Consider the following 23,553-nt stretch of genomic DNA (forward strand, 5'->3'; position numbering starts at 1 on the left):
ACACATTCTGAAACTCTACCATTTTACCCCTCTTCCCCAAGTTTTATGTTTTTGATGTAACATTTTTTCATCTTTTTTATTTTGTGTGTCCTTTAGTCATTATAGGTATAGTTATTTTTACTACTTTTGTCTTTTGACTTTCACATTAGCTTTGTAAGTGACTGATTCACTACATTTACCTTTACCAGTGAGAGTTTTACTTTCACATGTTTTATTGTTACTAATTAGTACCCTTTCTTTTCAGCTTAAAGAAGCCCTTTTAACATTTCTTGTAAGGCTGGTTTAGTGTTGATGGATTCCTTTGGCTTTTGTTTGTCTAGACAGCTCTTTATCTCTTCTTCAATTCTGAATGACAACCTTTCTTGGTAGAGTGTTCTTGGTTAGAATTTTTTTCCCTTTTAGCATTTTAAATATATCATGTTACTCCCATCTGGTCTGTAATATATTTGCTGAAAAATCTGATAGTCTTATGGGGGTTCCCTTGTTTGGAACAAGTTGTTTTTCTCTGAATGCTTCAACAGCTTAATTTTCTAAAAAATTATTATTAAATAAACTTTGAGTCCTAGCCCAAATTAATAGAAATTAGTGAGGTTTGGTCTTTACTAAGCACTTGTAGTTGACTTGTGAAGCATGCACAAGCTATATGAAAGTGTTTATGAAAATGGCATTTCATATTGTTTTCATAATTTACTCCAAAATAAAGTCTTCTCACTGTTTAAATTACCACTGTTGCTTAAGTACAAATTCCAATTATTTTTAAAGTCTGTTGAACCCAGTTTTCAACAGTGTTTGACAAATACCTATGTCATCTGATACAAAATTATGATAGATAGATTAGATAGATAGAAAGAAGGAAAGAAAGAAAGAAAGAAAGAAATTGCCCCATCTTCTCGGAGGCTTATTTTCCATATCTATAAATGGGATTAATAATATACACCTTCCAGATCACAAAGAGGGTCAAATGAAGTTAACTATGAGGGCCCCCTATAAATTAGGATGCATTAAATGTTGGGTAATACTGGTATAAATATTGAACAGTATACAATAAAGAGCCCTTACACAAAGTATTTGGTGTTCACAAAAGCTTAACCTCCTATTTTGCAATAGTCATACTCTTGTTTACAGGAAATGTGTCAATCTCACCGTCCTAGTGATTTCATATGTTCTTTTTCTTTAGACTATTCTGATATTTTAAATCATTTTTCCTTTATACTGTGGAAAACGTGTCATTGAATACGTTTTCCTGAGTGTAAACACCTTGTGATTTTCTGTTCCCTCAGCACTTTTAATTCTGCTATGATAGCACCTCTCACACCTCCCATCTCCTCCACCAGACCCATAGTGGAGCTTGATTTACCAAGAAAGGTAGTGTTCTCTACCAGTTTTTAAATTTCACACACAAAAACAGTATTCACAGATATACAAGTGAAAATTTACCACAATGAAAAAGTCTCTCTCTCTCTCTTTTTTTAGAAACTTGATACTGAAAAAATTATCAGCTTTATGAGGGAATATTTTGAAGACTGCATGATCCACAAACAACTTTTTCTTCTTTTTTTTTTAGAGAAAGAGAGAGCGTGATGGGGGCAGGGAGGTGAGCAGAGGGAGAGAAAGAATCTTAAGTAGGCTCCATATCAGCACAGAGCCTGATGCTGGGCTCAATCTCACAACCCTGAGATCATGACCTGTGCCAAAATCAAGAGTTGAACACTTAACTGACAGCTACCCAGGCACACTCTCCCAAATGACATTTTAATCTTTCTCTACACATGACAATTTATTTCTTTAATAAGGCAGTTTTAGTTATTTATCCCAAGACCGTTATCCATGGATTTCTCATTTACAAAATAATTATAAACCAGTATTTCCTAAAATCTACCCAAAGGAAAAGATGCTCCAGAAAAAAGGGCCTGTAATCTAATAAATATATAAATGCCACAACCTATACTCACCTTCTTAGAAACCCAAAATGGCCCTTGGTATCTACAATCCATAACTTCTTTATAGGTATATGAGTGTTGTACTACTCTCCTAATTTCCTATATGTTTAAAATGTTTTGTAACTTAAAAAAATCTGTGTCTCTGGGCGCCTGGGTGGCTCAGTGGGTTAAGCCGCTGCCTTCGGCTCAGGTCATGATCTCAGGGTCCTGGGATCGAGTCCCGCATCGGGCTCTCTGCTCGGCAGGGAGCCAGCTTCCCTCTCTCTCTCTGCCTGCCTCTCAGTCTATTTGTGATTTCTCTCTGTCAAATAAATAAATAAAATCTTAAAAAAAAAAAATCTGTGTCTCTGTTTTTAACCAGAATTTCCCCAAGTTATTTAAGCTCAGTGTCCTTTTCTCCTCCTTCTGGATATCCCCCCAATAACAGAAGCAAATAGGTACAAGACTTTAAAGGTACACTTTAGGCTATACATCCCCATCTACTGAAAAAACAAAGAATGACTTCTTCAACAAACAAAAGTACAACAGGTCCTGAACAGAAATGCAGAGGATGATGGGAAGGGCAAACACACACCTCAGAGATTCTTAGCTATTTGCAAGTTAGAGGTGGTAGAAGATGACATCACTGTATTTCTACCGCAGCTTTTAACAGCACACATTGTATATGGTAAGCCTCTTCTCGCCCCTTTGGATAGTAGCCAGATTTACTTCAATATAAGAGCTATAGATCTGAACAGACTGATGAACCTAAGAGATAGAACACCTCTGTCTTTTTTGCACAAGTTGATAAATGACTCACAGCTTCCTGAGATGAAAAGGAAGATTCAAGCTCACCACACATACAACGAAACACCAGAGAGTTCAGATGAACAAAGTCACTTCAGGAAGTAGATTTTTAAATACGTCCATAGCATGAAATAAAGAGAAATTTGTAATAGTTACAATAACTGTAGGATTTGAGATCCTTGAGGAAAATTTTACAAAAGATTCCTTTCTGAAAGTGTAAAGGAAATAAGCTGCCATCCATATCAAATTTCAGGAGCTCTTTGGGTCATTTTCAATAATAATAGGCAACGACAAGACAATATTATCCCAATTTCATAGATGCTAACACTGAAGCATAGAGACATTAAACAAAAGCCATGCAACTATTAAGGGGAGATGGTAGAATTTGAACCCAGAGTCTGTTGTATCCCTTCTGGATCTACAGAGAAGTAACAGTGGGGTGAGGGGCAGCCAGCAGGATCACCTGCTTTGACACAAGCCTGTTCTCTCCCATGTCACTAATGAGCCCACAATGAAGGTCACACTAATGGACTATAATTATTCTGTCTGCAGGTTTTATAAAATCATATTTCAAGGCACACAGCCTCTTTAAAAATGGGGTTTAATTTAAAATGTTGCAGCACTTTCGACATTCACTTATTTTGACGAGCCATCCCCAATTAGTCTGAATCAAGGAGATTTTACTTTCACTTAACCTTCCATTATGACAAGAACATAAGGAAAGCAAGTGTGTCACTGGGAACTGTTGGGCATAGCGTCAAGATAACACACTCTAAGTTAGTCCTCACAGAGCAACAGACAAGCAGGATCCTTTTATTCTCTTTGTACCTCAAGGCCCCACGGAGTTCCACAGGATAAACATACCCCTTTTGTATGTTATTGCAAACTTTTTACCCTGAAAGTACAGACCTGCCTTCAAAACTCAAGTTGAGCCTCTTTCCCCTGTATATAAACCATAACACTGGATTTTCTAAAACAGTATTCTCAATGAAGTGTAAAAATTTAATCACTCTAATTCTACTGCATATATCTCAGTTGTATCCTGTTCCACTTCGTCCAGTTAGTGAGAGCAACCCAAGGTTATTTGCCAGATTCAGTGATTTTAAACTCATGCTTAGACTAGCTACTCAGAAATCACTTCCTGGCCAAACCATAACATCTTCTTCATACAGATTGTTTGGCTAGAATTGTTTTAGGGTATATATCAAAATTACATCCATTGTGGTAGCCAAATAAGGTCTCTCAGTAGATCTAATCTTGGTGTTAGGGATAAGGAGGGAAAAGGAATTAGAACTTCTTTATAGACAATCCGGCAGGAATTTGTTAGACTTTGAGCTCCCTGAAGGTAGGTCTTATCCACTGTGGGAATGAGGTAAAGGAGCATGGACAAGCAAACCAAAGGAAGTCATCCTTCTTTCAATGATACGGATTTGGATGGGCTAGAAGGCTGGTTATGAGAGCCTCGGAATATTCTCAAATATTTCAGAAAGCCTAATGGGAACTATACATTTACCGTAAAATGAGATTGCACAGGGCAACTGAAAGGTCAAGTTTCTTCTACTTTACCACACTTGGTCGCTGTGAGAAGACCAGTTGTTCCATGTAGGTCAGAAGGTAGGGAAGAAAATGCTCCCATGCTTCTCCTCTCCGAGCCCTTCTTGAGATGGAAGACACAGTAATCTGACTGGGCCAGACTTACAAATGAATGGGGTCTCTATATTTTAAGAAATCAAACACACACAGGGCTGTAGGTTTCTGTCTGACTCCTCGCAAAGAGGTGGGATAAGAAGATTGGGGTAAGGCTTGACTTCTCACTTTTCCTCCTCTTTTTTCTAATGCTTCCATAGTCAACTGGTAGTAAAATTGTGGTGGAGTTGGCGAGGTCCCATTTGAGGGCTGAGTACACATGTCCGTTGGAAACTGCACCGCGGACTGGCCTGGGCAGGATTCCCGAGGGGGGGGGGTCCTGCCCATCCTATCACATGCTACCACAGCCAGAGTGAGGCCACCTCTACCTGAGGCACTTTATTTATCAGGAGGAAAATTCTAAAAATAGAAGTCGATAAGCAGTGACAGACCACTTCAGAAAGCTGTGACTTCTCTAGCCACAGTTCTGAGGCAGTGAACTGCAGAACATTCTCAGGCCCAAGAAACTAACCCAGAAAGGAGGGCCGTAACTTTGGGTTGGCAGACCAGGGTGCTAATCCTGGCCCCACCAAACTTGCTAAGCAACCCTCTCAGGACAAGGCATTCCACCTTTCATGGTCTCGGTGCCCTCAGTGGTCAAACGAGGATATTGGATTACTAGATAATCTCTGTTTCCCTTCCAACTCCAGCAGTCTACAATTCAGTGAATGACAACTTTGTCTGGTATCTTAAGCACATGCCTTTCACTCGAGCCAAGACAGACCATTTGCAAGACACATGCTTGTTAGCAAATTGGAATTCAGTGTTTGCTGCACAGACCCTGCCAAAGGATTCTTAAAGTCATCTGATATTCAAGATATAGTCTAATAGATGAGTTAACCATCCCTGAAGAGCTGGCACGTAGAAAGCAGATTCCATTCAATTAATATTTATTGAGCACCCAAAGTGGGAACTTAGACATATATTATCTCATTTAAAAGTCTTTCTTCACAGTTTTTCAAAAGATGCAATTTTGATAGAAGCACTAGCAGTCTTTCATGTTCAGTGTTTTCTTAAGTGTATTATGCCAATAAATTATCAATCCCTTCAGATGCTTCCATTCTTATCCTTACATTAATATACAGCATCCCAGAGCACAACCCTTGGCCTTATCATCTCTACTCCTACTATTTTGTTTCATTGAATAACAACTTACTAGGGAATCCTTCCTCCATTCGGCAGTGTTCTTGTATTTTTTAAATTAAACTCTGGATAAGGATATTGTTTACTATCCTCCTTGGTATTTCTTATATAGGAGTCCCTAGGAGGTTCACGTTTTGAGGGGAGTGGAAGGTAGAATCTTGCCACTGCAGATAAATATGTAAGCCTCCTTTGATCAGGAATTGAAAACTGTAATACGAAGTTTCTCTTGTTATCTCATTTAAAGTCTAAATTAGTGTCCATTATAACAATTGAGCAATATATCTCAGATACTTCAAGGCATCTAATCCTCAACCTCCTCAGCCATCCCTAGTCCTCCTGGAAGTAAATGGGCAAGTAAATTACGGGAAATTCCAGGATAGTGACTAAAAGCACAGGCCATGGATACGAACCTGTGGCTACACTATGTCAGGTGTGGTATTTCATTTCTGAGTCAGTGTCCTCAGTTGTGGAGAATGGGGTCATACTGATTACCAAGTCATCGTTTCTAATGAGATCCTCCTTCACACAAAGCATTTACTACAGTTCTTGGCTCATAAGTATTTGGCAAATATGCATTTGAATGCATACAAATGATATTTTGGAATCCAAACTGCCCTGTATTTTATTCCCATTCTTTTATTGACTTTATTGGTTAACTCTTTGTTTTCTCCAATCCATTGATCTATGGCCTTTTCACTATCCCTCACCGCTCCCCCCCGCCCCGTCCTTGCTTCTCTTAAATCCGATAGCCCATCATTAGAGTCACAGCTGTGCCAACTTCCTCAACAATATGTTCTCTTTCTTTCCGTTGCTCACCCACCTGGCAAAACCCTATCCCTACTGAATCCTGCTGTCTACGCTGTCTGCAAAGAAACAGTATAGTATAAGGCATATGGGTGGTAGCACTGGAGTTCAGCTTTCCAGGGTTCAAACACCTGCTCTGCCACCCAATACCTGTAAATCGTTAAGTTGCTTATCACTTCCATAAAATGAGGATTATAGTAATAATTCCTGACTCCTGAATATTTAATAAGGTTGGAATGACACTATACACTTAGACTTGTACTGACCATAGTAGGCACTCAATAAACATTATTTATTATTATTGTTCCATGCGTGAGTCAGTGGAATGAATCTGGAAAAAAATCACATACCTAGACAGGCTGCTTGCACCATAAATGGAAAACCATTGACATCAGATGGGCCCTTGATACTATCTGGAAACTCTACTGCTTTCTCAGTATGTTTGCTCTCCTACTCTCCCACAGCACTGTGCCATGCCTTCAACTCTTACTTCAACTCTCCTCCACTCTCAGCTGATGCCCCCCCACCACCCCCCTGCTGCATGGGGAAAATAGAAGCCATAGACAAATACTACTTCACCTGACTGTCATCCAATATACAACTGCCCACATCTGGGCCTGTATTCTCCACCTTCTCTTTAATTCAGTGGAAGAAAGTTTCCTTGCTTCTGTCAAAGGCCAACCCCTGTACTTGGGTTACAGATCTCCTCCACTGTGACTTTCCCAAGAATTTTCCTCACCCTCCTCCGAGGTATGTGTGTGTGTGTGTATAAATATATATATCTCCTGAAAATCTTCCATTAAGTGGAACTCATAACCCACTCCTAACAATAGAATATAGCAAAAATGATGGAGTATTGTTCCTGCGATTAGAGGGAATTAATTATATGAGACTTTAACTTGCTAAGACAGGCGCTAAGATTCCCCTTGCTGGCTTGATGAAGTAAGAGGTCATGTTGTGGAAGCACAAGTAACAGGGGAGCAGAGGTGGGGAAAGTGTATTTAGGAGCTGAGGGCAGCCTTCAGGCAAAAGCCAGCAAGAAGCTGGGACCCTCAGACCTAGATGCAGGAGAATGGATTCTGCTCACAACCTCAATACACCTGTAGGTGCGTTCTTCCCCAGTTAGGACTTCTGATAAAAAAACAGCCGGTTTAACACCTTGATTGCAACCATGTGAGACTCAGCAACAGACCAGTTAAGTGGAACCTCGACTCCTAACCCACAGATACTGTGAGAACTACTGCAAGCCAAAAAGTCTGTAGTAATTTGGTACACAGCAGTAGAAAATGAAGGCATCTGCCAGACGCACCAGAAAATTCCCATAATGCTATAGTACCTAGAGTCTACTGTATCCTATCTTTAAAAAAAAAAAAATCTAGACTATATACCCTCTAGGTATTCCCCCTTCTCTCTGCTCTTTTCCAACAAAACTTGTTAAAATAGTTTTTCATATGTCTCACTATGTCCTCAACTCCCATTCACTGCTCTGCCCGCTGTATTCACATCACTGTCTTCACATTCTTTTGTCAAGAATACTGGTACGTTTCACATTATTTCATCTAAGTGGATACGTCTCTATGCTTATCTTATGCAACATCCCAGTAGTATTTAACACAGCTCACCACTCTCTACCTTTAGGATGATTTCCTCCCTTGGCTTACAGGACTTTCATTCTCTAGTTTTCCTTCGACTTGTCTGGCTGCTGCTTCAAGTCCAGCTTTGCTGGCTTCTCCTCCTACACCCAAACTTGAACAAGGCTGTGCCCAAGTCTGGCTCACGGCTCTCCTCTCTGGACCTACTGCACTCCCTTCCTAGTCCCCAGCTTTAAATGATTATCAACATGCTGCTGACTCCCAGATTTTTCTCTCTAGCCCTGACCTCTCCCCCCCAGCTCCACAACCTACAGCCAGCTGCTTAATTACATTCCCATTACATGTCTAATTGTCATCTCAGACTTAACACGTCCAGGAAGAACACTTGATTTTTCCTTCACAAAAATCTGTTGTGTCCCCAGTTTTCCCAATCTCAGCAAATGGCACATTCAGAAAACCTTTACAGTGGGGCTTCTCACTCCTTTACCATCCTCCCCTAATCCATCAGCAAGTCCTTACACATCAATCTTCACAACAGATCCTGAATGTGTCCCCTCCTTTCTAACTCCATTCCTGTCAGCCTAGTCTAAGCTGCCCTCTGCTCCCACCTTGGTTACAGCAACAACCACCTAACGGTCTCCCTGATTCTCCTTGCTGTCCTCTACAATCCATACAACAGCAATTTTTTTTTTTTTTGAAAATACAAACCACCTTGTATGCCTTTACAGCCTAAGACTTCCCAAAGACTTCATATTCTACTTCAAAAAGCCCACGAAGCCCTAGGTTGCTGGCTCCTACCTGCCTCGTTGACAGAGCTCCTACCTCCCAAGTTCTAGCCATCCTCATCTCTTTATCCCTCCCACCTCAAGACTTTGGCAATTGTTATTCCCTCCAATGGACAGATCTTCCCAAGCTACCTGTCTCAGGTCTCAGATCAAATGTCCCCTCCTAAGGGAGGTCTACCCCATAGTAGCCTTCTCTTCTTCCTCCTAGACTCTCACAATCTCAAGCACCACACTTATTTGTTTGATTATTGCTATGACTCCTCTTACTAGGCTTGAGCATCTGGAAGGTGCCCACTGCTTTGTTCTAGAATAGCACCTGGCACCCAGGAGATGCTCAATAAATATTTGAATAAATGAATGCATACGTATATTCAGAAGTTGTTGACATTTTATATGCATTAGAATAAAATGATCTGCTATATTCCATTAGAAAATCTCTTCAGATCCAGTGTCAAGATGTCATTCAAGCAGTAAAAAGTGAAAAGAATTATACCTCAAACTATTCAATACATACATTACTAAAAAGCTGTGGGCCCAAGAAATGTTATAAAATGAAACCCATTTTTTAAAAAAGTTAACAGAAATCTGTTTGGAGATGTGAATAATCTTTTTTGATAATGTGAATTACCACACCCTGTTATCCTGTTTCTATAGGTTTGATTTTTTTTTTCCTACATTGGGTTTACTTTGATCACACAGCATAAATTATGATTTTTCTGTCACAAACTATAAGCTACAAGACATATTTTCAGTATTGCTGGAAAAAAACACTAAAGAATCACTGCTCTCCTTACTCAGTATCACTGATGCCATGTGACTTAATTCTAAACCCAGTTATATCTTGTAGCCATACAATGCAGGCTTTTTAGCAGACCGTGGTAATGAGAGTGCTCTCGGTTTGGATTCCAACACGCAACTGTCAAAAAATATCATCCCCAATGACTACTTGCTGAAAATTTCTCACTCCTAGAGCTGGTACTTCCAGGGTGGTCTAGGAAAGAAATTTGTGCCTGTGTCTATTCTGGGGATTTTCTAAATGCTGATGTTTAGCATTTCTTTGGAATTGCAATTTCATGCTTTGAGGAGTTTTTTCCTTTTCCCCAAGCCCCAGGAGATAAATAGTCTCTATTAAGCTCACTTGTTTATGTATTTTTTTTTCTTCCTGATATACCACTATCCTCTGAAAATTCCAGTAAATAGTTGATTTTAAGAACCGCTTTCGAGAAAAAGCACTAACTTCATCGCCTACCACTTGCTGCCCTCAAAACTTCTTAGCAACATACACTGTGCATGAACCTCAACGTGGTTTGCTTTGTCCAATCGCATGCCTGAAAGCCCAGCCAGTCAGTTGTGTAATAATAAACCCCTTATCTCCTGAAGATACACAAACGGAAAGATCTCCCAGTGCTTCAGTGCACAAGAGACTTCACTAGAATTCTCAGCAGAAACTCACATCCATTTTAAATGCCAAATAACCTCCACTTTTCCCGATTTCCTCCCCCCCCCCCCCCCGCCTCAAATCTGCAATTCTGAGGAGGGGGAAAAAACCCAAATGCTAAACAATGTCGAGTTTAAAGAGGGGAGTTGGGGGGGGGGGGCGGGCATTCCCAAAAGCTGCCAGCAAAATGCATTTAGAAACCAAGGGCTTGGTTTCTCGCTTTGGGTTTAGAGGTTGCCTTACAAACATCTGTGATGGAAACTCATCAACAATTGTTCTTCGATGAAGAAGGGATTGAAAGGTTGACAAGAGAGAAGCTGCTTGCTAGTTTCAGTAAGCTTGACTAGCCCTCAAAAATAGGGAGGACACTCCTGCTTCCTCTGCGAAGAATAAAATCTCACCCCCTCTTACCTCGCGCGTCCCCACCGGGAGCAAACCCGCGCCTACCTCGTCCCATCTCCAAGTTCCCCATCTCGCCAGGGAGAAGTGTCCTTTCCCTGCACCCACGCGAGACAACAAACCCGACCCGGCCTTTGAGGAATGGGGCAGCGACCGCCTCGGAAAGGTGCTGGGGGCCCGAGGTGTGAGCTCATCAGTTCCCTCGCTCCGCCGCCGGCGCCGCCTGACACACCCCTCCCGGCCCGGCCTCCACCGGTCGCCAGTCCCCGGCCTCAGCCCGCGCCTCGCCCGGGGGCCCGGGCCCGTCTCTCTCCCCGGGCTGGCGGGTCCCGCGCGCGCCGCCGTGCCCAGCACGCACCTTCAACGTGCCCCGGGCCGGGCCCTTGGGGACCGCACGGCCGGGGCCGAGGGGCATGAAGCGCTCCTCGCTGTCCTCCTCGTCGTCGTCGCCGTCCACCACCTCGACGACCACCTCCTCTTCCTCGTCTTCCTCGTCGTCATCCTCCTCCTCCGCGCCCCCTCGGGGCTTCTCCTCCACCCGCCCGAGCCCCCTCCGCCGCCTGCTCCCGCCTTCCTCGTCCTCGTCTTCCTCCCCCAGAAGCAGCAGCACAGGCGACGAGGCGGCGGCGGCCCCGGCGGCCCGAGGGGGGCCGGTCCCGGCGCTGCGCGGTGGCGGCAGCGGCGGCCTCCAGCTCTCCGGGGCCGGGGCCGGGGCCGGGGCCGGGGCCGGAGCCGGAGCCGGGGCCGGGGCCGGGGCCGGGGCCGCGGCCGGGCCCGGGCCGAGCGGTGGGAGGCCGGGCAAGGTGCCTTCCCTGGCAGGCGCGGGTCCGGGCGCCTGCAACGCGGCGCCCCCCCGGCGGCTGCCCAGGCTGGAGCGCTTGGCTAGACGCCGCGCCTGCATGCCTGACCGCGGGCTGCCAGCCGCGGCGCGGAGCCGGAGAGTTTGTCACCTCCTCCTCCTCCTCTTCCTCCCCCGGGCGGCCGCTGTGGTCGCAGGCGCCCCGGGCGCGGGGCTGCGGGGGGCTGCGGGGGGCTGCGGGAGCCGCCTCCCCGGGCTTGTGGCTGCCACTGGCTGCAGAGGCGCGGGCGCCGCCTTCGCTGGACCGGCCCGCGGGGACGCCGGCGGCCGGCGGCTACGGCGGGGCGGCGCGGCGGCCGCGGGCGGGGGTGGGTGTGAGCGAGCGGCGCGCTGCCGCCTCCGCCGCCGCCGCCGCCGCCGCCGCCGCTACCGCCCCGGAGCCGCGGGCCGCGCTGCGCTCCATGCGGCCGGCGGCCGGGCCCGCGCGCGCCTCTCCCGGCCCGCTGCGCCCGCGCGGTCCTGGCCTACAGCTGCCGTCCCTCCGCGCGAGCTGTTTGTGTTGTGTGTTTTCCACCACCGCCCCCCTCTTCGCGAGCCATTCCTCGCAGCTCTCCGGTCCCCCCGTTCAGACAAAACCCGGACTGGATTTATTTCCCCTACCCTCAGCCTCCGCAAATCTGCTGCTTCTCAGCATTTGGCCCAGACGTTGGGGCCAACGCTACCCCGCAGCAGATTATTCCTCCTGGAGGGTGGGCGGAAGACTTTGCTGGAAGTAGGGCTGTTGGTCAAACTCAGACAACGAAGGAAGAGATTTGCCGCAGGTCATTTTCCTGGTCTCTGCGGGGCATGCGACTACTCTTGACCTTAGGTGAAACCGGAGAGGTGTATCAGTCTGAGATTTGGGTCCGCTTTCTAATATGAAACATGAGACTCCTTTGCGTTTTCGACGTGCTGGTTCATGACATTGCCTGCCAGTCTGCAGCCTCTTTGACCGCACCGTTGTAGGCCCTGCCCATTGAGCTCTCTGCGCGATGTGCTAACTCTTGTCTTTTCAGCTTTCCGGTCTGCGTGTTTACCTTAAGTGCCTGATGATAATAAGGGCTACCGTTCTAGAAGCTTCCAGCTCTAACCGCTCCGTCCTTAGACTGAACTGCCATATCAGGGCCTTCAGAGAAACCAGCTGGGGCCAGAGTTCAAGATAGCCTGAGTTTGTTATTTTTAAGAACTAATCTGAAGTAAGAGTCTGGAAATCAAGCACATAACCATATAACTAATGACACTGTCACTTTCTGAGGATTCCTAGGAGCCATAAAGAAAAGTCATGTGCTACCATTTGGGATTAGGATAGATAGGAAACCAGACTCTTTACAAACAAATCATTTGCCAAATTCCATCTTTGTAGTTGAGGTCTGAAGAGGTTCTAACTCACCAAATGCTCTGGCAGGTGCCTCCCTGAGGCCAGTGTAAAAGACGTCCTCACCCTCAGCTTTCTTTCACTGTAATTATTGTAGATTTAACATCATGTGCCCTGTTAGACACTTGAAGGGAGCTCATTAAATGCTCACTTATGGTGTCTTCCAACTGTTGAACATTTCCACTGGGATGATGACAAAGATTCTAAAATGAACTTTTTGTTCTCCCTGAATCAGATTAGCTTCCTGAATATACCTATTTCAGGTAATGACATTCTCATATAATCAGTCAGGCCCAAAATAGCGGTATCATTTTAACTCCCTTCTCTCCTTTATCCCTAGAGGCAGTTGCCCACAAGTCCAATCCATTGTTCTTTCTGAAATGCCTCTTGCATCCACCCCTTCTTTTCCATTTCCAAAGTTCCTACGGTATTTCATGACTTCAAAAGCGAAAGTATCTAACAGAGCTTTCTACACCCAATTTCTCAGGACACACCCCCTCCTTAACCCCCTCCAGAAGCCACCACCAGACACACCTTCCCCAAACTCTATTTAGATTTGAGCATTTCCTGGTTGAACTTTTCATTGGTAATTATTCCATTCAAAAATTCAGAGAGAGAAAATAGTTTGAGCATTTTAACAGATGGGTGTGTTTGATCAAAGCATAGAAAGGCAGGGGCCGGCCAAGAAGTGAACTAATCAGTATTAGTGAGTGTTTCCAAAGAATAAAGAAGGGTCACTGAAGTGGCTTCATCCGAAATGCAAGAAATTTACCTTGGTAGTTGGGAGATGATTTGAGAGAGAGGCAGTGAGGTTTTTCTCTGACCAGGAAGAAAAAAGATCAGGGATAAGAGGTTGGCTGACAGGTATGGGAAGGGTAATAGGAGGGAACAAAGCTGTGAGACAAGTGGGCTAGTGGAGCCAGTGGTCTCAGGAGCCAGAGTGTCTGGGTTTGAATCCTGGCTCTAGAACTTACCAGCTATATGCCTTTACTCATCACCCCTCTGTGCCTCAGTTTCCTCGTCTATAAAATGGGGATAATAGTAGCACCTACCTAATAATAAGGTTCTTTTGTGGGATAATGAGTTAATGTGTGCAGTCATCTCAGATGAGTACCTAGCACTACGAAGGTCTATGTAAAAGTTCATTATATTAAATATATTGATAGCAATATATAAACACAATGGCTTGGGTTACTCTCAAAGAATAACAAGGTAGCTCTCTGTAGTAAACTAAGAGCTGTCAATAACTAGCAGAATCATGCTTTTAAAGCCTGACTACATCTTACCAAGGGGCTATGGTCTGGCCAAGGATAAAGCTTTTTATGTCTGAAATTGTCATAGATGAAAGATAGTAAATGTTTTCCTGAGAACTGAGCAGAAAAACAGAGTTAAGTCAGTGAGTGATTGTATTTGTGGATTAGTAGAAGAGGTGCTGATTTACACCATTGTACTTCTCTCAAAATTGCTATATACGCTTTGAAATCAGCTTGTTCTTTCTCTCAGGACACCTCCACAGAGCTCATACGCTTCCATTCCCTGGCCCCGTTGGGCCTGAGAGACTGCCCTCTGAATGGGAGAAAAAGATTGGTCTTAATATTGGGAGCATTAAGTGCAGCTAATGTCACAAAAGCAATTTGGCTCAATCTAGGTTTTAAGGGATGAGAAGGATCTAGATGGGCAGGGAAAGCTGCGTTGTGCAGGCCACGGAAGACCAACCTCATGAAATAAGGGGACCTTTAGTGGGAAGTAAAATCAAATTACCTAATTCATCAGGAATCAAGAAATATCTCATGATGTAAGCCCATGACGCCCTGTGCTCGTGGACTCAGAAGTCAAAGCATATCTCACCGTGCCAAGCAAATGGGGAGGAGTCATTGCTGCTTTGTCCCCCATGTTCTCTAAACATAACACATTTTTACTTTCCAAAACTAGGACTGCTTCTCACTGAGGATGAGGCGCGTCTCTCAGTCATAGGAAAAGAAGACACGTCTTCCAGACAATCTGATTTAACATATCATCAGATGAAACATTCCATCATTCTTTCAATATGTATTTATTGAGCGCTGCTGAGTGCCAGGCTCTGTTCCGGGCATTGGTGTGCAGCAGTGAAAAAAATAACCATCAGTGGGGAGGAAAGTAGACAATAACCAAAGAAAACAAATGAATTGTATGGTTTCACAGATCCAATAATGCTATAAAGAAAAATTAAGCAGAGGAGAGGGTAAAGAGTGCTAAAAATTTGACATAAAGATATGAATAATATTTAATATGTTTAATTTCTTATTAAATGATAATTATATTTATAATCATATATAATTATATTTATTATGGTTTATTTTATGTATTCACTATACATAATATTTCATGTTATTGAGCATAAACAAGTGTATTAAAACCAACGTAAGAATAACATGGAGAACAATGTAAAATTTGAATGAGAAATTGCAGCAGCAGCTGTCTCAAGCGTTACACTGAACTCCTTCTTCTTTTTTTTTTTTTAAAGATTTTATTTATTTATTTGACAGATTGAGATTACAAGTAGGCAGAGAAGTAGGCAGAGAGAGAGGAAGGGAAGCAGGCCTCCTGCTGAGCAGAGAGCCCGATGTGGGACTCGATCTCAGGACCCTGAGATCATGACCCGAGCCGAAGGCAGTGGCTTAACCCACTGAGCCACCCAGGCGCCCTTAAACTCTGTCTTCTTAACCTTGGTTGGGATCCATTCTCTGTATCTGGGGTGCTTCAGTCAAAGAGCGTGAGAAGCATTGATGAGGAGCACTGAGAATGGGCTTTGCAGTAAAAAAAATTCCATAACCACAGAACAACTTGCTGCCTCATGCCTGTTTTCTTATAATTCTTAAACCTTTGAGTTCTGAGCCCCAATGATACCCAGAGCATTAAAAAAAAAAAAAAAAAAAAAAAAAAGTATCCGTAAAACCATAGCAAAAAAAAAAAAATCAGGCTATTTGACATTCTGTTCAATTTTTTATAATTCAGTCTTCAAAGATACAATAATCATGCTCCCCAAATCAAATTTGGCTATCCATTGAGGCAGACCCATAACCACGGCAGAAATGCAACAGACTTTTACTCATCAGCAGCAGCTCTTTCGTGTCTTTGTCAACCTTCAGTCATGGGATTCCTTGTGAACGGTAACTCCTTCTAAAAAGTTATTTTAAAACTAAAAGTAAAATTTTGCCCTTTAAACAGTTTATACAGGCTCCCTGCTCGGCGGGAAGGCTGCTTCTCCCTCTCCTGCTTCCCCTGCTTGTGCTCTTTCTATCTCTGTGTCTCTCTCTGTCAAATAAATAAAATCTTAAAAAAAATTTTTTTAAACAGTTTATAAAAGTAAGATTAGGTTAGTTTTTCCACACTTCTGGGAAACTTAAAAATGATTTCAGATGATGACTGTCATCCTGCCATATGAAAAACAGATTAAGGCTAAAAGAATCACTCATTTATTACAACCTTAGGCTGAAAGCCTGTGTAAGTCAAGCATAAACCTCCACCCAGAGAAATGTTTCTTCCATGAGCAATTAAGTTAAGCTCTCTTTAACAACACAATGTACTTTCAACAAGGTTCTTTAAAATACCTGACAAAGTCTTGAATTCTTTTAAGCAAGTACAAAAATGATAGAATAACTGTCTTTTTTAATGTAACATATATTTGCTATTTGGGGGTGTTTGTGGTGTGTGTGTGTGATCTCATATTGTCATCTCATATGGGCACTTTAAACCAGGGAAAGGACACAGGGCCGGTGTCCCAGAGGCTTGAGTCGAAATCCTGTTCTGGGGATTCCTACTATGGGACACAAGTTAAATCCCCTAATCTCTGCAGGGTTCACAACTCTAAGATGAATGAATTGTATTCTTTCAGGTCTTCTGACTCTTGAGTTCTATGATGTGACATTGACCTGGAGTCCATTTTATAATTAAGCCAAATGCCCATTATTAAAATCCACAAATGGAGTCTGATATATATGCCTACAAAGGTATGTACATATGTTTATTTTTACATGTATATATGTTTGTGTATTTATAGACATCTCTTCAAAGCTAGTTTGAGGTGCTGTACCTTGGGACCACAACCTGTTTCTATCAACATCACCCTTAATTTCAGGGCCCATTCCTGCTTTTCTGGAAATGCAAAAATTATGAAATTGTGCCTATACTTGCTACCATCTTCTGTCACTAGCTCTCTCTTTGGTAATAAGAAGCTCTAATGGCTATAAACCAAGTAGTTTCTCTTTTATGTTCTTCGTATCTGTGTCCCTTTCTACAAAGTAAGGATTGCTTTAGTCTAAATGCGTGTTTACTTCCTGCTAATGATATTTTCATATCTCTGAAGCTTTTCTCTCATCTTCTTTTTTCCTATAGTTTTAAAAAAATTTTTCACCCAGGCCCCTTCTGGTACTAGTAACTGAAATCCTAGTTACCTTAAAGAAAAAAAACGAAAAACAAAAAAGTGGCCAGCGGGGAAGAGATTTATCAGTCCAGGTAACTCAACTGGGAATGAGTCTGAGCTTGGGGAAAATTAGATCGCGGGCTTACATGATGTGTGGTCCTGTCTCTCTGCCTCTATCTTTCCCTGAGTGTGTGTCATTTGTTTCATTATCTGGTCAGCTAGAACCGGGTCTATCGGCAGCTCTGGCCACATACCTGTCAGCCTTGTGACCTTGGCCAGGGAAGCTCTTTGCCATATGCAGCGGTTAGGGAAATCCCAGGGAAGGGATTTCCTGAGCCCACATATGTGGCCAATGGTGGAATGTTGTGACTGAAGGCCTTCATCAGACACCAGGAGAGAGGGGGGAAAGGATGGCTACTGTCCTGGGCAGAAAGAAAAACATAAAAGCCATCATGTGTTAACAAATATAACCAACACTATCTAAAATCTGAAACATAGAAACAATTACATGGAAGAAAAATGACATCTAATCTCCCAACCCAAAGACAACTCTGTTACTGTTTTAATATAATTTTTTTTCTAAGCATCATTTTGTTTGTTTGTTTCATATTGTTTTCCCACCTGGTTTTATAATGGGAGATTTTTCCTCACACATTGCAGTATAACTTGTAGATGGATTATGAGCTGGTAGGAAAAAATAAATCATGATAATATTACAAGAAAACGTGCATAAATATTTTTATGATCTCTGGAAAATGACAGGCATTGTAAAAAAGATACCAAGTCAGAACCATAGCAAAAAGCTGATAAATTTGACCACAAAAAATAACGTAAACTTTATGACAAAGTCCCTATAAAAAGTTTTAAAACTGGGGTGCCTGGGTGGCTCAGTGGGTTAGGACATCTGCCTTCGGCTCAGGTCATGATCCCAGGGTCCTGGGATCGAGCCTCATGTCGGGCTCTCTGCTCCGCAGGGAGCCTGCTTCCTCCTCTCTCTCTCTGCCTGCCTCTCTGCCTACTTGGATTTCTCTCTGTCAAATAAATAAAATAAAAAAGAAAAAGTTTTAAAATAAGTGAAAGATGATTAGAGAACATTTTTAATGTAAAACCAGGAATTAGTATCTAGTAAAATACAACTAACTATATCATTAAAACAATTAGATATACTATTCACCTATCAGACAGGTAGAAACGTTAAAGCTTTGATAATACGCAGTGTTACCGAGAATATGGAGAAACAGGGACTTGTGCATACTGTTGCAGTATGGACTGGAATTCCAAAACACACTTTTCATTGAAAGCCAGCGATCCACTTCTTGCTATGTATCCTGAAGAAACAGTGGTACATGAGCACAGAGGAGCACAGAGAGACTTGTTGCAGCACCGGTTTTAACAGCAAAATATTGAAAACACATAAATATTCAGCCATAGGAGAATTGTTTAAAAAGAAGCCTTTGACAATGTGTGAACCACTATGCAGCTGCCAAAAAGAGAGAGGGAAGTCTCTGCCCTAAAGGGCAGGTGCTCAAATTTCAAAGTGAAAAGGGCAAGGTATAAAATAATATTTAAATGTGATCTCATTTGTGTGTAAAGCAAAACCACGTAAGTATGCTATCTGCTCCTACAGATAGTATGATTTCAGATGGAAAAGTGGGTAGATGGATATGAGTGTCCGAAGGATATCTTCCAACCTCTGGGAGGTGAACTGGGTGGAGGGAAAAGGCAAAAGGGGTCTCCCACTTTCTGTATTTTTGGCTTAAATGTATTCAAATGACTTGAAAATGTATTTGAATATCACATAGCTCACTTTGAAATAATGAGTAAAAACTGTTCATAGCATGATTTTTACTACGGAATTTTCTGTCAAGCCACTGTGCCATGATTTCACCATGTCTTGGTATCTGAGATAGGGTGCCATCAATGTTTGTACAGAAAGTATGATACATCTTTTGGGTTCTCTCTTTAGAAGCAGAGCCAGAAGTGGAATTAGTGGTCAAAGCGCGTGTGCATTTTCTTGCTACATTTTACTAGACGGCTTTCTGACGAGTTGCCCTGAGTTCCATTCTGACAACCATGAGGAAGTGGCTGGTTTCCTGCACTGGCCCTTGCTTTGATCATACCGTACTCTTTCCATCTTTCTTTCTCTTTGTTACTTTGATAAATGTTCCATCAAACCTCATTTTGTTTTAATTTATTTCTTTGATCATTAACGAAGAAAAGTATTTCCCCATGTGTTCAAGTTTTATTTCCCCTTCTGCGAATTCTTTTCTTATCCTTTGCCCATATGCCTGCAAGAGTCTGGATATTCCTTCCCACTTGTATGAACTCTCCATATTCAATATCCTATTGTCATATTTTTTGCAAATACTTCTCTAGTATTTTGCAAATATTTGTCATATTTTTTGCAAATGTTTCTCTAAATTTCTTCCTGTTATCTTTCCCAAAGCATTAGATTTATTCACGAGTTCTTCCTTCCCTTTTTTTGCTGATTTTATTTACAAATTCTTATCACTGTTTCCTCCCAAATGTTGAACTCATAGCCTCTGTTAGACTTCATCCCTTATCATATTCCTTCAAGTTGTATTTTCTTTTTAAAAAAATTTTTTGCAACAAATCTTCATTTTAATTTTGTTTATATGCTTCTCCAACATAATAATTTCCTTATGCTAGAGGATGTGCTATTGCTGGGATGAATTCTTAAAATTAAATTTTCAGATTTGATTATCATTTACGGAGTTATTGATTACATGCTCTCCCGCCTGTACTTTAATTAAAATCTCTTGCTTGATCTTTCCTCTTAATTGAAATATTCCTAAGTTTAAATCAGCATCATCACCACCATAATATCTCTAATAAAAAAATGCTTTTTAAAGTCTTAAATCCTACCTCTTTAACATTTTTAACATTAACACAAGTGTAAGCACAAAATATTTCATCTGCTAGCGCATTCTGCAATAACAGAAGTGGTCTCTACTTGCCATGTACAATATAGGGCAGCCACTCACCACAGGTAGTGATGAAACACTTGAAATGTGGCTAGTATGAACGAGGAACTAGACTTTTAACTGTATTAAGTTTTAATTAAGTTTAGTAACTACATGTAGCTAGTGGCTATGTTACTGGACATTGCAGGCTCAGACATACATTCATTTATTTATTTATTTATTTATTTATTTATTTGAGAGCGAGAACAAACGGGGGTGGGGCAGACGGAGATGGAGAAGCAGACTCCCCACTGAGCAAGGAGCCTGAGGTGGGGCTCCATCCTAGGACCGCATGATCATGACCTGAGCAGACACTTAACTGCCTGGCAGGCTCCCCCCTTTTAAGGGTTGTTTTCTACTTTTCATGTTCATTTTTAGGTGAACCTGCCTGAGCTAATTAAGGACACGGAAATCAAACTCAGGATACTTTACTGCAAATCCAAAATCAATACTACCATGTTTTCTCATCTACCTACCTAATTTCAAAGACCCAATATTTTTGAATCATTAGCTTTAATTTAGCAATTCTCATTTATGACCTTCATCAGGCTTTCAATTAGGCTATTTTCAGGTTTGAGGGTAGTGGCATGTCAAAAGCTCCTACTTCGTCCCCTCTGCCTCCAGTACTATTTTTATCTACACCAATTTGGTTCCAGTGTTTGTTATTTTATTCTCAAATTATTCCAGGGGAAGGAGGGCCTGAGTTAACCCCAGCAACCTATAGTAAGAGTCTGGAAAGCTGTAAAATATAATGGAGACGTCAGCACCTGCTGATATAAATGCCCCTGGGATTTCGGAAATGCTCATTGTAAATTTCTTTTCCATGTTGTTATTGTTATGTCTGTTAATGTGGGGGAAGAAAATGAGAGACAGAATTTTATAAAGCGTCTAAAAATTCCTCAGTGCCCACCACATAGTACGAGGGCATAGAATTTTCCGGAAACTGCCGTAGGTGTGAGGACTGTCCATCTGGCCTGCGTGCAGGGATGGAGCGGGGAGGGCAGGGGGTGCGGAAGAGCAGCCTCTCCATCTTCCACACCTTTCACTCTGGATAGAGAAGTTACTCGCAATTTTCTTCTCATCTCTGTTGAAGCAATGGTGGAGCTGCCTGTCCCACCACCTTCTATTCACAAACCCCACTATCCCCATGCCCCTGGTCGCGCCATCTGTTTACCTAGTCACTGCCACTCCTGACGCTTCTTGTCTTGCTTCCTCTTGCCACATGGCAGGCAAAGCGGACTTCCAAGACCGTTGGCTTAAACTGAAATTTCAAGCAAAACCTAGTGCAAATACTGTTGTTTCTCACTGCTTTCCTGAGGTTGAGAAGAGGGAAGAGAAAAAAACCTGAAGAGCAACAGAAAAGGAAGGAGAAGAAAGAGGAGGAGACAAGAAAGGTGAGCCACAAGAAAATATAAGAATAGTCTTGGCTCTTCCGTGATTTACTGTTTATGGAAGAATCCACACACAAAACGTTTTCTGCTTTTTAGCCAAAGTGCGTCCTCCAGAAATTTAGAGGATCCTCCTCTCCTCCGCTTTACGCAATTCTTAGAGAAGAGAAAAAAAATGGCTAGTTGTGATTTTGGATATAAAAATAATGATCTTTATTGTTTTTTTCTAAGTCTTCCCCAATAGGTTTTCAATACAGAGTTTCAGCCACCAGGTCATGGTCATTTCACCCATGTTGTTTTATGAGGGTTTTTTTTTGGTACTGTTTCCACATGATTGTACTATTAGTGATATTTTCCTATTAGCTTTAAACGTCTTTCTCCCATTCTCACCCCATGTGCAGCGTGTTGTCCTCAGTGACCTGTCTACTCCTTTAATATACCTGGCAGATCATCCATCAGTCCCTACCCGGGATATTTATACAATCTAGACTCTGAAATCTGATGTCTCTCTGAGGAGATGAGCTACCATCTTTTGGAGCTACCGTCTTTTAGTTCACCTTATTTAGGCTCATCGATATTCCTGGCCAGGATTTGTTATATAATTTGTGGGGCCCGATGTAATATGAATATGTGGGGCTCCTTGCTCAAAATTAACACAAATTTCAAAACAGAGACAGCAGAGCATTAAACCCAAGTGGGCTCTTGGATGCATGGGGCCCTGAGTGACAGCTTGCTTGCCGGGAAGTGAGCACTATTTCCAGCTTTTGTCCTATGACACTGGAAAGCGTGTGTACAATCACTAGTGGCAAAACTCCGTGTCTTAGGGTGTCTTCCACTTGCTTTTATCTAGATTTGTCTCTTTCCTTAGAGAAGGATAGTCCAGTATTCAGAACTGAGAGTTATTTTGTGCTTGGACCTGTAGGGATTCAGAACTTAACCTGTTCTGCGAGAACTTGGGATCTTGTTGGAGAAACCAAAGAATTTTGAGCAACAGAGGGATGTGGTACAATGTGCATGCTAGGAAGGTTATTTTGGCAGTAGCACGGAAAATAGACTTCTTTCTAGTTCTCATCTATCTAGAAGATACGGAAATGGTCATACAGTCAGTAGGTATTTATGAGAAATACATACAAAGCAGAAATTACCAAAACCTGTGTGACCAGGAGGACTGGACAGCACAAGAGAAGGCGGCAAGGACAATTGTCTGGTTCAGACTCATGGAAGTAGGTTGATCTTAGTGATGGTCGCAGAGGAAGGAGAAGCAGGAGGGAAGCAGACTGGGTGGGAAAGATAGCACTATTTGGGGAAATGTTAAATTTGAGGTGCCGTTGGGCATCTGGATCAAGCTGTACAAAAGTTTTATGACATTTAAGAGATAGAACTGGAAAGGGTATACTGATTTAGAAGCTGTGCTGGTCCTTGGCCAATTGCCATCGTGCGTTCTCTGCTCTGCCCTTTATAGCAGGTGTTGACCTCTATAGGCTTTGTCTCAGGCTCTCTTCTCAGGGGCTGCTGGCTGGGTTTGGCTGAAGAGAGGCACAGGTGGGAGAGAATGAGGCAGAAGCCAGGAAATTCCCCACCTTCTCTGATCTAGTGTGTCCTTCCCTTGGGCTCATCTCCTCTATGGCTCCAGTTTCCACCAGAGCACCAGAGCCATTGACACCAGAGTCCTGGTATAGCCACACCTTTCCCTTTCATCCCTCCAGCCAGGAAGTAGCAGCTTCCTGTCACTGATTTCTAGGTTGTCTCAATACCCCTTGTTTGTTTTCTCAGCTCTTCAGCACCTGTGGGGATGAAATTCTTGTATGTTTAAATTTAGAATGTTTTTTCTTTTTCTGACTGATACAGGACTCATTAACATACATAGATGTTTGCTAAAGTAATTGAATGTGTTTTGAGACTGTAGATGAGGACTGAAAATTGAGTGAATTTGGTAACAAGCCGGCGATATTAACAAGAGCGTGTTCAGGGGACTCATGAGGTTGGAAGCCAG

At 42.6% G+C, this 23,553-nt stretch overlaps 1 protein-coding gene across 1 annotated transcript in view; it reads right to left on the reverse strand.

Moving 5' to 3' along the window:
- Positions 1–11,731, reverse strand: part of ZNF704 (zinc finger protein 704) — a 237,129-nt gene extending 225,398 nt beyond the window's left edge. Inside the window, exon 1 of the mRNA XM_032315627.1 lies at positions 10,932–11,731. Within this exon, the coding sequence (XP_032171518.1) occupies positions 10,932–11,474 (543 nt within the window). The 5' untranslated portion in view covers positions 11,475–11,731. The remainder of the gene's footprint in view (positions 1–10,931) is intronic.
- Positions 11,732–23,553: the final 11,822 nt, after the last annotated feature.

The sequence above is a fragment of the Mustela erminea genome, chromosome 16 (assembly GCF_009829155.1).
Source record: "Mustela erminea isolate mMusErm1 chromosome 16, mMusErm1.Pri, whole genome shotgun sequence".
Taxonomy (NCBI): Eukaryota; Metazoa; Chordata; class Mammalia; order Carnivora; family Mustelidae; genus Mustela; species Mustela erminea.